Source organism: Mytilus californianus, unplaced genomic scaffold, assembly GCF_021869535.1.
Source record: "Mytilus californianus isolate M0D057914Y unplaced genomic scaffold, xbMytCali1.0.p SCAF_7, whole genome shotgun sequence".
NCBI classification, from domain to species: Eukaryota; Metazoa; Mollusca; class Bivalvia; order Mytilida; family Mytilidae; genus Mytilus; species Mytilus californianus.
Genome location: NW_026262723.1, coordinates 117057238 through 117073278, shown reverse-complemented (window position 1 = coordinate 117073278; position 16041 = coordinate 117057238). Strand labels below are relative to the sequence as shown.

The window sequence follows — 16041 nt, the reverse complement described above, 5'->3', positions numbered from 1 at the left end:
GTCTACCGTTAAGTTTTTAGACAAGCATGCGTTACATGTCAACGGTAAATATTTATATAATTCAGGTTAGCTTTATATTTATTTATGATTAACTTGAAGCACTCAAGACCCTAACATGGTTGCTGCTCTGTAATTCTATGTGGAATTTCATATGTCATGTAAGGTTTATGTCAACCGTTGTCATGGTTTGGTTTACAAAATCAAAAATTTCAAAAGCAAAGTTTCATTCACCTTGTTTTTAAAAATGGACAGGCCAACGAAAAAAATATGTTATTGAAATGTTGTGTGTAACGTAACCTCAAAAAGGTAAATGGGAAATCCACCTGCCATTCAGAAACATCGCTCCCACATATTTTATCTTCTAGGAAACCAAAATGTGTCCCAGATTTTATCATAAAACTTATTGTTTAATGTTTCCCGTTGTCACAATGAAGGTTTAGCATTATGGACAAAAATATAAAGAAATCTATAACATTGTCGTATTGGCTTGTGTTAATAGTACTGCTTTTATTTGAACATCCTGCCGGTAAGTAGGAAACATCTATCTTATTGTCGTATTTCCTTGTGCTGAGAGTACAGGTTTTATTTGAAAATCCTACCAGTAAGTTGAAATGAAACATCTATCATATTGGTGTATTGGCTTGTGTTGAGAGTACCGCTTTTATATGAACATCCTGTCAGTAAGTTTGAAAGGAAACATCTATCACATTGGTGTATTGGCTTGAGATGAGAGTACAGTTTTTATATGAACATACTGCCGGTAAGTTTGAAAGGAAACATCTATTATATTGGCGTGTTGACTTGTGTTAATAGTACAGCTTTTATTTGAACATCGAGCCGGTAATTTTGAAAGGAAACATCTATTATATTGGCGTATTGGCTTGTGTTGAGAGTACAGCTTTTATATAAAAATCCTACCGGTAAGTTTAAAAGGACAATAGAATAAAATGTGGAAACGGGGAATGAGTCAAAGAGACAACAACCCGATCAAAGAGCATAAAACAGCCAAAGGCCACCAGCGGGTCTTCAACGCAGCGAGAAAATCCCGCAACAGGAGGCGGGCTTCAGCTGGCCCCATAACAATAAACAAAGCTTGTTTAAAAGAACAAGTCTATCACATGTGTCTGCATAAGAGGCAACAATCATAAAAATATATCACATTTGATGCATTGAGTTGTGTTAATAGTACTGGTTTTTTTTTAACACCCTGTCGATAATTTTTAAAAGACAAATATATCACATTGACTTATTGACTTGTATTTTAATAGTACTGCTTTTATTTTAACTTTCTGCCGGTAAGTTTTAAAGGACAAATCTATCACATTGGTGTGTTGGCTTTTATTGATAGTACTGTTTTTGTTTGAATGTTTGAATATCCTGCTGGAAAGTTAAAAAAAAACCAAGTCTATGACATTTGTCTGGCCAAAAGGCAATAGCAATAAAATTGAGAATGGAAATGGGGAATGTGTCAAAGAGACGACAACCCGACCAAAGAGCAGAATACATCCGAAGGCCACCAATGGGTCTTCAACACAGCGAGAAAATCCCACACCCGGAGGCGTGCTTCAGCTGGCCCCTAAACAAAAATGTGTACTAGTTCAGTGATAATGGACGTCATACTAAACTCCAAAACATTTAAATGAACTAAAATTAAAAATTATACAAGACTAACAAAGGCCAGAGGCTCCTGACTTGGGACAGGCGCAAAAATGCTGCGGGGTTAAACATGTTTTGTGAGATCTCAACCCTCCCCTATACCTCTAGCCAATGTAGAAAAAACAAACACACAGCAATACGCACAGTAAAACTCAATTTAAAAGATGTCCGAGTCCGATGTCAGAATAGGTAACAAAAATCTAAGCAAAATGACAATGATACATAAATTAACAAAGGACTACTAGCAGTTACTGACATGCCAGCTCCAGACCTCTATTAAACTGATTGAAAGATTATGTCTTCATCATATGCAGTATATATACCGATCTTCAAAACTCGTAAATCAAATATGAATATACAAACAAACAAAATATCCTGTCCTGACCTACAAATGTTCTATCTGAATCATTGCTCCATGAACTACACATCTTCTACCCGAATCCTTGATTCCACCCTTTTCAGAATCCTTAATCCTTGGAACTGCTTTTCTGTTCTTGGTTTGCTACGTCAGTGATGCTAATAGTATACTCTGTTTAAATACATACTTTGCTTGTATCCCACGTCTGTTTAATTAAAGGGTTTGTTATCAAAATACCACAAAAAAAGAGATTTTTCCTAAGGTTAAAAGGAATAAAAGTCCAGATGAATAGTTCAGTATCCAAATTCGAAATTCGAGATTTGAAATTCATAATATTTGACTTTCAAATTCCAGTTTGGGAAATCAATTTCGAAACAGCCAATCAGCATAACGCTTTAAATAATATAATTGATCAATAACGAAATGAGAGATTACAAAGTGAGACGGAATGACAGAGTTTGACACACCAAATGTGCATGTGAAGAAAACTTCAAAGCAGACAGCAACCCAACAACTCATATAATCTAATGGCAAACCCAATGTCTAACAAATTCAAGGAGCTGATAAACAAGAATTGTGACTACTATAAGGGGTTCTTGGGAAAAAAAATTAAGACCCCCAAGTTATATCATCTTACATAATCTCAAATGACATAATATGACATAAAATGGTATAATATAATTTTTTGGGGGTCCAAGAATCCCCTATAGTAGTATTGTGTTTGCACCAAACTTTTCTTTTCTAGATCAAAGATTTTTTCTAACAGTTTAATTATCTATAACAGAATCTGCCAGCCTGTTTATATTGTACATAAACTAAGGTCAGTTTATTTATGAGCTTGATTAAACGTTTAACTTCATTTCATTTTTTGTCATAGCTTTGTTCATTCCGTTTTGCTGTTCGGTCGTTTGGGGTTGTTTTTTTTTGTACCAATGCATTCATATTTACATCGTAAATAACATACACAGCTCAACAAATAAGGCAAATTGAGTATTACAAGAAAACTTTACAGTGGTAAAGTCGCCCGATAAGTAAAGTTGCATGTATATTGAAGGGCTAATAAAGTTGTGCGAGGAAACAAATTAAAAAAATAACCTTTTCAACAATATTTTTCAGCTGTGGCATTAACAGTTGCTGGTGTTTCGTATGAAGGTCGTGTAGATTACGACCAGGCTGGTAAGATACTTAAAAAGAAATAGGTAAAAGACATTGTATCACTTTATCATTTTAAGCAAGTTATAGTCAAGGATGTATCAAGAGGGCATTTCCCTGAGAAATGATTTCAGTTCTGCCTTTGTAACTTTCTGGTGATTTGGGAGTTCTCATGCGCATGACTATAAATTCTATCTGCTATTAACTTATTGGTTGCTGTGAAAAAACAAAATGCTCGGATCTAAATATTATCCAGCTTTAGCTAACATATACGTCGACTATAAACCATGGGAATCTGATAAATATAATATTTTTCTATAGAAAGTATTGAAATAAATAGTACCATAGTTATAAATTTAGAATGTTCAATTTATTATGAAACAGTTTATTTTTAATCTAAAATTCAAATGATGTTTTCTTTGCGTAATTATAGAAATACAAAAATAACACAAATTGCTTCATTTTATTCCATATTACTCGAGATCAAAATATTACTTTTTTATTATTAAGATGCTCCTGAAACCTGTAGTGCCTGGGAAGAATTCGATGGGATAGAATGTGTTTGTGCCAGTAGCAGTGCTGGGTGTAGTGACGATGGCGGAATGGTTTGTGATGACCAAGGGCTACAATATCGTTCTTCTTGCTTGTTCTCTCTCCAGATGTGCCAACAAAACATTAGTATTGACGACAATATAGTATCCTGTGGTACGGAATCATCATCATGCTCATCATCAATCAATCAATCGATTAATAAAAAAAATCAATTAATCAATTATTATTATTATTATTATTATTATCAATTATTTTGCTTGTTTTGTTTAACAAGTAGAAATGGTAGTTATTATTATTGTAAGCGCACTGATTTTAAATAAACTGACTCGACGGCCTCGTTGAGGCGTGCTATATACGCTGGGAGGTCTTTCCTTGAACAAGTTAAACCTATGACTTAGAAATTGGTATGTTCTGCTCTTTCGCGAAGCGGAATATAGGAGTACCAGCAAAAACTGGTCTTTGAGTAGCCAGAATATGTCATGGAAGGGCGACATGTCTTCCTATGGACTGTTACTTTTGAACTAGCACCGTCTACAAATCTGGCTCAGCTAGTCCGTCAAGTACAAGATAGAGCTCCTTTTCATATCATCATTAATATGTCCTGGTATGCATGTAGTATTTGCTAATGGACATTAAAAACCAATTCACAATCAGCATTTATATTGCTACAAGAGGAAATATCGTCATGATGATAATGTACTGCATTCATTTTCATCAGTGGTTTTTTTAATTGTTATGTAATAGTTGTTAATAAAAGTAGCGTTTCATGGGTATAAAAAGCCAAAAAGTTCGAAAGTAAAATTGAAGCGAGGATTTTTCCTCTTAAATGAACGGTTGTGCAATTAATTAATTAATTAATTAATTTATTTATTTATTAATGTATGTATGTATGTATGTATGTATGTATGTATGTATGTATGTATGTATGTATGTATGTATGTATGTATGTATGTATGTATTTTTTATTTATTTATTTATTTATGTATTTATTTATTTATTTATTTATCTATCTATCTATTTATTTATTTCTTCATTTGTTTAATTAATTAATTAATTTATTTATCTATTTATTTATCAAATATATTTAAGTTTATCTTTATTTATTAAATTTATCATTAGTTTATTTTATCTATTTATGTTGCGCAACAGAGTTTTATTATAAATGTATTATCTATATCAACAGGTGCATGCAGCACACTGAGGCTTACCGGTGGCAAAAAATACCCTAAAGGTGTCACCCTAGCAAAGTTCACGAGACAAGGACCAGAGGCAGGTTTATCAACAAGATATAAATCTATAAACGACAATGAAACTGAGATTTTCTTTGTACCAGAACTGAACGCATGGACAATTGGTAATGCAGTTTTTTAAGATATTCGGTAAATTCGCTTAAATGGTTCATTCCCTAAGTCGACTTTCAATTAGTGAAAAACCATAGATATGAGCCATATTAGAAAACAGATGTGAACCATATTAGAAAACAGACACAAATCGTATTATAAAACAGACTTGAACCATATTAGAAATCAATTGAAACTATTGAGTAAAAATTAAATCAAAAAAATTTAGACAAATGTGCTGCACAGGTTTTCAAACTAAATGTTTAGGATATTCTAAAATCGCATTATGGAGGTCTTGAAATTACTCATGATATCCTGGAATCTAATTAATGAGCATCTATATATTTCAGGAGGTCCTCAATGATTTTTAATATCCTTCTCGAATTTAAATTATGAAGGTCATGAAATATTTCAGAAGCTTCTGAAATACAATAATTTAGACTAAATTCGAGCCTTTTACGATACAATTTATATAGTTTTTGTAGGTCGAACACTCATTAAAGCCCCGCCTAATGATCTCTTCGTCTTCAATGAACGCAAATTTAATGAAAAGCGGACTCTACCATGTGATGAAAAAGCATAGTAATCGAACAGTTAAGAAAAAACTTTCAGCTGCATTTCAATGTATTTTTTATAGAAAAATCAATTTGTCAAGATAATGTTCAAAGAAGCCAGATCATTCAATTTCACATTCAGATATATTGGTGATTTTCTTTCCATTAACTTTCTGATTGGGTTCCATTATATATCCTCCAGAAAAAGAAACTAAAGAAATAACAAACACGGCTTTTTCTGCCTCAGTTTTAGACTTATACCTTGAATTTGACATAAGCGGTCATCTCAGTGCCAGAACTATGACAAACGAGACGATTTTAATTTTAAAATTATAAATTTCCACCACCTTAGCAGTAATATACTAACTTTACCTGCATATGGGATATTCATTTCTTTCCCAACTCATTCGGTATTCAATAGCTTGCAGCTGCTACTCAGACTGTATACAGTGTCACCAGTGTCTGAGTAGAAAGTTGATGAACCAAGGTTATGTCAAAGAACGTCTCGTCCTTTTCCTTAAAAAGTTCATTGGAAGATAACAAGACCTTGTTGCTAAATAAAACCAGGTTTAATCCACCATTTTCTACATAAGGAAATGCCTGTACCAAGTCAGGAATATGACAGTTGTTTTCCATTCGTTTGATGTGTTTTAGTTTTTGACTGCCATTCTTTTAAAGGACTTTCCGTTTTGAATTTCCCTTGGAGTTCGGTATTTTTGTTATTTAACTTTTTCCTCCTGATTAATAATCCGATGTGTACGTGTGATGATACACACGACAGATTACTTAGAAGACCTAATTGTGTTCACCCCTGTATCAAAGGCCTCCCCCTTTTCTCCCTACAGTGATAATGACTAACTTAATGTCCATTTAGTATCTTCCATAATGATTTCTGTAGTATGAGCAAGTCCAACAAATGTTTAATCTATAACTTAACTCTGCCTATTCAATCGCGTCTGTGAAGCTCGCTTCAAAACATTGTTAAACCGAAATTTTTAATTTTGAAAAGCAACGCACTAAAAAATGAAACCAAGAAGTAGGAATGAGTTGCATTCCTTTATCACTTCGTGCATTGAATCAGATATAAAGCTAGTATAATAACAAATATGAATACATTGAATAAAAGGAGAAAAAAATGTATGATATTGATCAATGAGATGGCATTCAAACGGCACAACAACAACAAATACGACCTTAAACAATGTTTACAACACACATGCTGTAAATTGTCATGACTGTCACCAATAGATAAAAAATCTTACAGATTTACATCAACACTCAATTACTAGGTTGACGAAAAGCAATATGCATGGAAAAGTGTGAAGTCTTAAAACTATACATTATTGTATATACCAAATATTCATAAGCTGTAATATGGACAAAAGTGAACATGTAAGAAGAATGAAATACTAGTAGTAAATCTGTCTCTAATAAGTTGATACGCTCTTACAATCAACAAATTTGTAAAGTGCTCCTAGTATATCAGGAATCATTTACCATTCCGGACTGCTGATCTACTTGTGAAAGAGATGCGAAAGATACCAAAGGGAAATTCAAACTCATAGGTCGAAAACAAACTGACAATGCCATGGCAAAAAAAAAAACTGATAATGTCATGGCAATAAATGAAAACAAACTGACAATGTCATGGCAAAAAACAAACTGACAATGTCATGGCAAAAAAACGAAAAACGACGAAAAGACAAACAGTACACAAAACACAACATAGAAAACTAAAGACTGAGAAACACGTAACCCACTAAAAACCGGTGGTGATTTCAGGTGATCCGGAAGGGTAAGCAGATCTTTCTCCACATGTGGCACCCGTCGTGTTGCTTATGTAAGTACAAATCCGGTGACAAGTTTAATTCTGGTTGCCGTAAAGTGATGATTTTAGTCGTTTATCTTGTTAACAGTGTTCCAATAGTTTTTGAGAGAATATAACATTTATTAGATATAAGAAGATGTGGTATGAGTGCCAATGAGACAACTCTCCATCCAAGTCAAAATTTATAAAAGTAAACCATTATAGGTCACAATACGGTCTTCAACACGGAGCCTTGGCTCACACCGAACAGTAAGCTATAAAGGGCATAGTTAACAGTGTTCCAATAGTTTTGAGAGCAGATTACATTTATGTATTATTTTAACAGGAAAATCAACTGTCAATGGTAGTTTTGTATCCATGATCCAACCAACAAATACCTCATTCCCTGGGGATGGAGTTCCAGGAATGTTGATACCAAACAAAAATGGAACGAATATTACATGGGAATTGGACGAAACTTTTCGCTTGGAATGTGTAGAAGGTATTCTGTATTACAACACGCATTCATTTACCTGATATATCATTGGCTATGTGTCGGTCAACAGTAAATATCATGGTGGTTTGTTGTCCAGTATAGAAAGATAAAATATTTATTAGTTTAAAATTCAAACAATCGGATTGCTACTATATACATGAAATAAATAACACAAATAAACAATAAACAAAACAAATATGTGACATTGATATATTTATTTCTGTTTTACTCACGTACATTTAATTTCTACTCAATGTGAAGGTTGCCTTATGACAAGAAACAGCCTTTTAAAGCACTATTTAAACAAATTGTTTCTTTCACATATAGGATGCATATTTTTTTTTTCAAATTTAACTTTTAATCTATTTCCACTGCCATTTTGTAATATACATTTATTTTGTAATTTTTTTTCTCTACATTGTTTAGATCAATTACAGGGCGTGAGGGTAAAGAGATTTATCTTGTAAGTACTAAATAGTTAAATATTTCACCTGACCACACAAAGTTAACTGTATAGAAATACGGTCATTCCAAAGTCACTTGTCTCAGAAAAGATTCCTATATGTCTTAATATAACACTGTTATATAAAGGTATATAGGAAATTTTTTTCTGAGACAAGTGCCTGTGGGTCATCCCTAGGCATCTCCCGTCCGGCGTAAAAAAATTATTAGTTTGTTTAACGTTAAAAACAATGTCTCATCTCATATAGGGAAAGTATACGATTTCTGCCCTTTAAGGAACCATTGCAACAACTCTCTGATGGTTCCTTAGTTTGCCTGTTGAATCATACCTTTATTTTTTAGTGGCAGTCTAAATTGATGAGTTGAAAATTTCCCGAGTGCATGTGACACGGTCATCTGGACAGTCATCAAAATCATCATCGGTTAAATTTTCGAAGAGATGACTTCATCTTCACCATTATTTTTCTAGGTCCTTTTTTGGTCATACAGCTCTTCAACTATTTCGGTTCTTATACATCCTTGGCTTTTAGATATTCGGATTTGAGTGTTCCTGATGAAGATAAATCCAGAAAAGCGCTCCGAACGCACAAAAGTAATAACGTGTTTTTCCCCCATTTTTTTTATATTGTTTCAACTTTAAGATAAATACTTTATTTGCTTCCAAACCCTACACTATGATTTTGTTCTCATAAATCAATATAATCGATTGCTACATTTACTCAACTTTTGAGAGCAGAACGTTTTGAAATGTAAAATTGAAATATTACAAATAAATACTGTATACATTAAATAAAGATTTGAAGGACAACACGCAAATTAGTCAAATAAAAAACGTGGCAGGTGTGCACGACTCCAGTCTTAATTGACTAGGATTGTCAGTGTTCCTGTGGAAGGTCGGTGGTTTTCTCCGGGCACTCCGGCTGTTTCCTCGAATAAAAACCGACCGCCACAAAAAAGTCAATAGTACTGAAATTGGCTTTAAACACCAATCAATCAATCAATTAAATAAAAGAACAAAGGAGAATGTTATGAATAACATCTAAAACATCATACTTTAGATATGAACTATTCTAATTATCTACTATCGTCGTTTTGACATTTTAGTCAACATTATTCAAGTAGATCTATTCCGTGTATCAATATATATTTCTGTTTTTCTAGAATGGCTATATTCGCTGCTATATCTGTAGATGACAACAACATTCAATTATTCCGAGTATCAATATTCATTTCTTGTTTTCTAGCATGGCTTAATTCGCTGCTACATCAGTAGTTGATAACAACATTCCATTATTCCGTGTATCAATTTATATTTCTTGTTTTCTAGTAGGGCCATATTCGCTGCTATATCTGTAGTTGACAACAACATTCCATTATTCTGTGTAGTAATATCTATTCTATATTTTTATTGTATGGCTATATTCGCTGCTGTATCTGTAGTAACCGCTGTGACGACAACTACGTTACATGTAGTACAGTCTAAAAAAGGATGTCTATATTATCCAAGTGTTTGTTCAATGAGGTAAGAGTTTATTATTTGGATGAATACTCGTAAATTGTGAAAAGAAACACAAATTTGAAGTATTAAGAGGGACTTTGTATAAGGAAGTACGACTTATTATTGGTACATATATGAAGCTGTAAAAATGTAGATTTTGATAAAGATTGAATATCTTTTAAAAATGGCTTTAGCGTGAATAAAAATATAGGAGATATGTCTCCTTTCCACGATAAAAGAGGGTTTTCAGTGATCTTTTGAGTCTAAGGGCTTACTGAACATTATACACCTTTTCAAATGAAAAACTCTTTTTCGTTTACTGGCGCAAAATTCAGGAAATATTTTTAAAAAAGTGAAGAGATATATATTGGATTAAGATATGTGATAATGCAACGTACATAATATATAACGAAATAACAGCCCTGCAACTTGTGACTGCACAGTAATGTGTGATACAATTATTTGGGGTTTTTTTTTATTGCAGAGACGAAATTAAGAACCATCTTTTACCATCCTTAAAAAAGGACAAGGAAAGATTCCTGACATTATACGGGCAGCCAAAACAGTTTGAATCAGTAGTAGATAAAATCCATGACCAAATTCAAATAATTCAAGAGAGGATAATAAAAATACCAGAGTTACACACAACCCTCAATTTAAGTTTGTCTTCCTTAGTGCAAACTTATAGCTCAATGAAACATGATTTTCCTGAACTTGATAATTTTTTATCTCACTATGACGATTGGTTATCTAGTGTATTATCTGCTGCCGGAAATGACGTGGCCATGCTTCCCATGGAGGTCTTGATGGCAATGCCAGCACTTGTCGCAGAAAGTGCCACCTCAATGGCGCTAGCAATGTCTGGTATCGGTGCTGTTCTTTCATTTGCCTTTGGAATTGTAGATGTAGTTTCAAGTGTATTAGATGAGAAAAAAGTAAGAAACCAATTACAGAGTAACAAAAACGTCCTTATTAGAGCCAGGACTAAACTTGACCGTGCTTTCAACGATATGAAAACATTTCAAAATAAATTTTGTCAATATGTCGTCAAGTATCTCGAGGAACTATCAAGTAAAGGGAAACAGTATGAGTTCACATTCCGTTTACTTAACTTTTTTATCTTGCGTACCTACGGTCACTCAGGTAACAGGTGCAGCAATCCTGCTATTGTAGCTCATTCTAATCCAAGAAACTTAAAAACTCTTCAACAACACTACTTACAACCAATAGTAAACAAATTATCGAGTAATGTTGAATCTCTCAAAGTTAAAATAGTAGAAGTTAAAGAGACAAAAGCTTTTCTGGATGAAATCAATAGGAAAGTTAAACAGCAGCATCAAGACCCAGTGGTGATATTCAGATTTATTAAAAGTAGTATGCCAGTCAGAACAAACAAAATGTTTGGCAATCTATTTGATCTTCTCAAGTTTATTTCTAAGTCTGTACTACCAGCAAAATCATGTTACTGGGGTCAAAACCTTGATCAAATCCGTCGTGGTATCACAACGGTCCACAACTACATTAGTGTTCCCATATGCAGTAGCAATGAGTTAAGTTTAATTGGTAACGCCATGAAAACTGCAGTTCATAATCATGAGGCCGTTTGTAAAATTCACAGACAAGTTCAAGGAAGCGTTTTCCGAAACAAATTCCAAACTGTGAGATTCATTGCCGAAAATTTACTTCCAACGGAACATTGCTACTGGGGATACGACCTTGATAACATCCGAGGAACTCCAAATACAACTGAAGTCAGTAACGCCAAAGTAGATTCGAGTTTGCTTAGTACACTCCGTAACCTTGAGTCAGTAGGTCAGATCGTCCTAGCTCGTAACATGATGGAAGGGATGTATTCAATCCATTCTACAAAATGGCAAAACTTTCTTCTTTGTCACGTGTGGAACAATCCAGCGGTGTCGAGGGATTTACATTGTAGTAGTTTTACAGCTTCCTCAACGTGCATTCCCACAGCATCTAGTTTCCAGTCATGCTGAAAATGAGCAAAATTTTAAACTTATTTTGTCAAATAAATTTTCATACTAATAAAGAAAAATGTATCCATCACATTTTTTAACATTGGTTCTTATTTTTAGCCCTCAATGCTCTTCAGCTTAGTATTTTATTTCGCCTTATAACTTTTTTAATTTGAGCGTTACTGATGAGTCTTGAGTATGCGAAACGTGCGTCTGGCATACAACACTATAAACCTGGTATTTTTGATGAGTTTTGTTTTTCTTTATATGAAACAGCAATGGCTGTTGGATCCGTTTTAAATTTTCAAGGTAACTGTTAAGATATCGAACATATCGAATATATTGAACTAACTCAACTTAAAGAAATTAGTTATATTACAAAATTGAACGCACAAATGGATAAAACAACGTAAAATTTTATCGTAATAACATTTTTCAAATTTTGTGTGAATCAATTTTAACTTGACAAAATTAATTCAAAGCTTCTGAGGATTCGACACGATTGTTTTCTCCCGATTAAGGTTCATGTGGACACTTTGGCTTAAATGGCTGCATTTTCACCTCAAAATTTACACTGAGTAAAGACAAACATGTGTAGCTGGAAAAGTTTCAAGGCATAGCTTGCCCTAGATAAATAAAATTCAAATATATTCTATGTTTTAGAAAATTAAAAAATTTTGCAGTGCACTTTTTTTCATTCCTCCAGAAGGTGCCAAAATAAACTAAGTTGGGAAAGAGGTTTGAGAACTTCCCCATAGGTAATAAATGAAGTGAACTGTATTGATTCAAATGGACAATAGATGGACAATAGATACGTGACAATACTTGGTGTTATAAACTGTGTACCTGAGTGGACTATATCAAGTGAAATTCACCTGTTTGTTAATTTTATCATCTTCTGCAGTGACGAAAAAAGTGCACTGCGAAATCCATTCAAGTTTTAAATTTTCTTAAACATACAATGCATTTGAATTTTATTTATCTAGGGCATGCTATACCTTAAAATTTTTCCAGATGCAAGGTTTGTCTGCACTCAAGAGTAGATTTAAGGTGAAAACGCAGCCATTTTAGCCATAGAGTCCACATGAACCTTAACATTTTACTTATACATTGTATTTGTTGAGACAACTACATTCTTAAAGTTGTCTCAAATAATATTCGTTGTATATTATAATACTGTCTTTACGATTCAAGTATATGAAATACGTTGTTCAAATAAGTTCTATTCATTCATAATTATATTTGTTTTTTGAGGGAAATCCGGTTGTTACTACTTATCATTTTGAAGATACTAGTATATTTGTTAACATATTCATTCTGAATCAAAGGTAAGTCAACTACATAAAAAAGACGTAAAAATATAGTTAGGTGTTTAGAGCGTTCGGTTGTAAAAAGGCAAACCGTTTCATCTCAAAATATAAGTAGGTCAATTAAAAAAAGAGGGGCGAAAGATACCAGAGGGACAGTCAAACTCACAGATCGAAATCAAACCGACAACGCCATGGCCAAAAATTAAAAAGACAAACGGACAAATAATAGTACACAAGACACAACATAGAAAACTAAAACTAAGCAACATGAACCCCACCAAAAACTGGGGGTGATCTCAGGTGCTCCGGAAGGGTAAGCAGATCCTGCTCCACATGTGGCACCCGTCGTGTTGCTCATGATATTACAAATCCGGTAAATAGTCTAATTCGAGTTAAAGGACCATAACAAAAAAACACGACCAAAGACAAAAATATTACAAAACACAACATAGAAATTTAAGACTGAGCAACACGAACCCAGCCAAAACCGGCGCTGCAGAGGGTAAGTAGATCCTGCTCAACACGTCACACCCGTCATATTCAGGGATAATTCTAATTCGGTGATGCCACATACAAGGAAAAGAGGACGGTATTATGGTTACGATAATTGGAAAATATCCATAGTGATCCGTGAAAGAGATGTTCCATAACGGTCAACCAACTACTGATGGCGTCCGTAAAATTTTCGAAGAGATGACTTCAACTTCAGTAATTCCCATGGTTTGATAGCTTCCTTGTAAGCGGCAACCCTCTCAGATGATCAAGAAAAATCATGATAGGAAATTCAAGCTCTGGGATGTCGTATCAACTGAGATATAAATTAGCAAGATGTTATCATATTGATACAAATTTTCCTATTTATTAATAATGAACAAAATGTATTTAAATTTCGCTTTTTTTTTTGGAGTTGATGCGTTTCCCTCATTTGTTACAATCGATTTACGAGATTTAAAACAACGGTTAGCTATTGTCGCCTTAATACAATGAAAACAACACTTTATAAATGTCATGCATCCGAAGTGCTTTTCTGGATTCACCTTCATCAGGAACGCTCAAAGCCGAATATTTGAAAGCCAATGGTGTATAAGTACCGAAACTTTTAAAGAGCTATATGACCAAAGTTGACATAAAAATAGCCAAATCCGTCTAAGGTCAACTTTGCTTGAAGGATTCGAAATCTTAGTTTCTGAATGATTTCTAAGTTTATTAATCAACACACAATAGCCGATAGGTAATTGGTTATTTAACCCCAAGATATCATCAAATTAATAAACCATCGGTCAAGTAAATGTTCTAACCAGCGAATGTGAAAATTTGAATTAGAAACACGTTTTTCATGACAAAGGATAGACGAGACTTACCGGTATAAACAACACAGACATTGAAAAATTAAAAAAGCACAAAGAACACTAAAAACTAAAGCAAGAGCAACACGAACTCCTTTTAAACACTAGGGGTGATCGCATGTGCACCGGAAAAGTAAGCAGATCTTGCTCATCGTGTTGTTCATGGAAGTACACATCCGGTGATAAGTTTAATTCTGTAGGTTACATTCGAGAAAAGGAGGACGGGATTATGGTTACGACAATTGGAACATAGCCATCGTCATCTCTGAAACAGATATATCCATAACAGTCAATCTATTCGTGATGGCTTTCGTAAATTTCACTACTTGGAACTCTTTTTTGTTAAAAGCTTCCTTGTAAGCAGCAACCCTCTATCAAGGAAATCATGATAGGAAATGTAATTTCTGGAATATCGTATCAACTGCGAGATTTATACTCCATATGCAGGCGCTTCTGGAATTTTGCTGCAAAGAAATGGAAAATCACAATTTGGAATCTAAAATCATCTCTTTTGTCGTAGAGTTTTGTTCTCACCCGACCCTCATTGTCAGTTTATAGATGTAATTGAAGATATGAGGTAGACTTAACTGTATCTGTTGTATCCCTTAATTCAAATTCGATGAGATATGCATTCAAAAAGAAGCTCCTGTATGAAGTAAGCCTTAAATGAATAAAGGAACAAGTCGGTAAGAAGAGGAGCACAGTTGGTTCTAATTGGAATGCCGATTGTTTGTTGAGAAACAAGTACTCCAAACGTAGCTAATATGTTGTCAATCAAGAAATCAAGCATTTTGATAATGTCTCTTTCAGAGTAGTTGTTTGAATGAGAGTGGTGGTATCTTACAAAGCATAATTTGACCCTCCCGAAAAAAAGAAATTTGTATATACGTTAGCCATTCTTTTTTATGAAACAAAGTTAGACCTATTCTTTCAATTTGTCTTTAATTTTGGAATGGGGAATACTTGTTAAAAGCGCAGAAAATTTCAAACGAATTTATGATATTGCAAAAGAAAGGAGATTTAGATTGTATGTACTTTAACTGATCTTGGGAAAATTTAAGTATTTACATCTGATTCACACCGCCCTTAAAAAAGAGTTTTACAATAACTTTGAAACCCGACTTTGATTGCTTATAAAATTGATGTTGATAGTTGAGAGAAAGGTTTCGTGGAGCAATTGGAAGACCAGCAATAAAACATTGGTATCTGATAAAGTGAAGGGAGATCCAGTTCTTCATCTTTTGTTGAAATTCAAAAGGAACAGATGATTATGTTGGATTCTTCTCCAGTAGGTGAAGTGGGGGTATATGTTGTGTATGAGTGGTAAGGAATTACATATACCACTGAAATATATATAAATTAAAAGTATGTCAAGAGAGTGGCATGAATCTATATAAACCATAACAATTATCTGTCAGAATGACACAAAATAATATATCCCACTGAAATTATGTCAGATTGACATGAAATTATATATATTACCGTAACTATCTGTCAATGTGGCATAAAATTATACATATCGCTGCAATTATCTGTT

General features: G+C 33.7%; 1 protein-coding gene and 1 long non-coding RNA gene across 2 annotated transcripts; both read left to right on the top strand.

The window, feature by feature from the left end:
* The first annotated feature begins 868 nt into the window (after positions 1-868).
* On the top strand, positions 869-8378 carry LOC127707973 (uncharacterized). Its single transcript, XR_007985112.1, has 6 exons — positions 869-2834; positions 3131-3190; positions 3677-3871; positions 4902-5072; positions 7766-7921; positions 8342-8378. It is a non-coding gene; the product is annotated as an uncharacterized LOC127707973 (long non-coding RNA).
* Positions 8379-9789: 1411 nt separating this feature from the next.
* On the top strand, positions 9790-11932 carry LOC127709650 (uncharacterized). The gene is made up of 2 exons (XM_052215256.1): positions 9790-9899; positions 10360-11932. The coding sequence occupies exons 1-2, from the start codon at positions 9790-9792 to the stop codon at positions 11867-11869; spliced, it is 1620 nt and encodes a 539-aa protein (XP_052071216.1). The 3' UTR covers positions 11870-11932.
* Positions 11933-16041: the final 4109 nt, after the last annotated feature.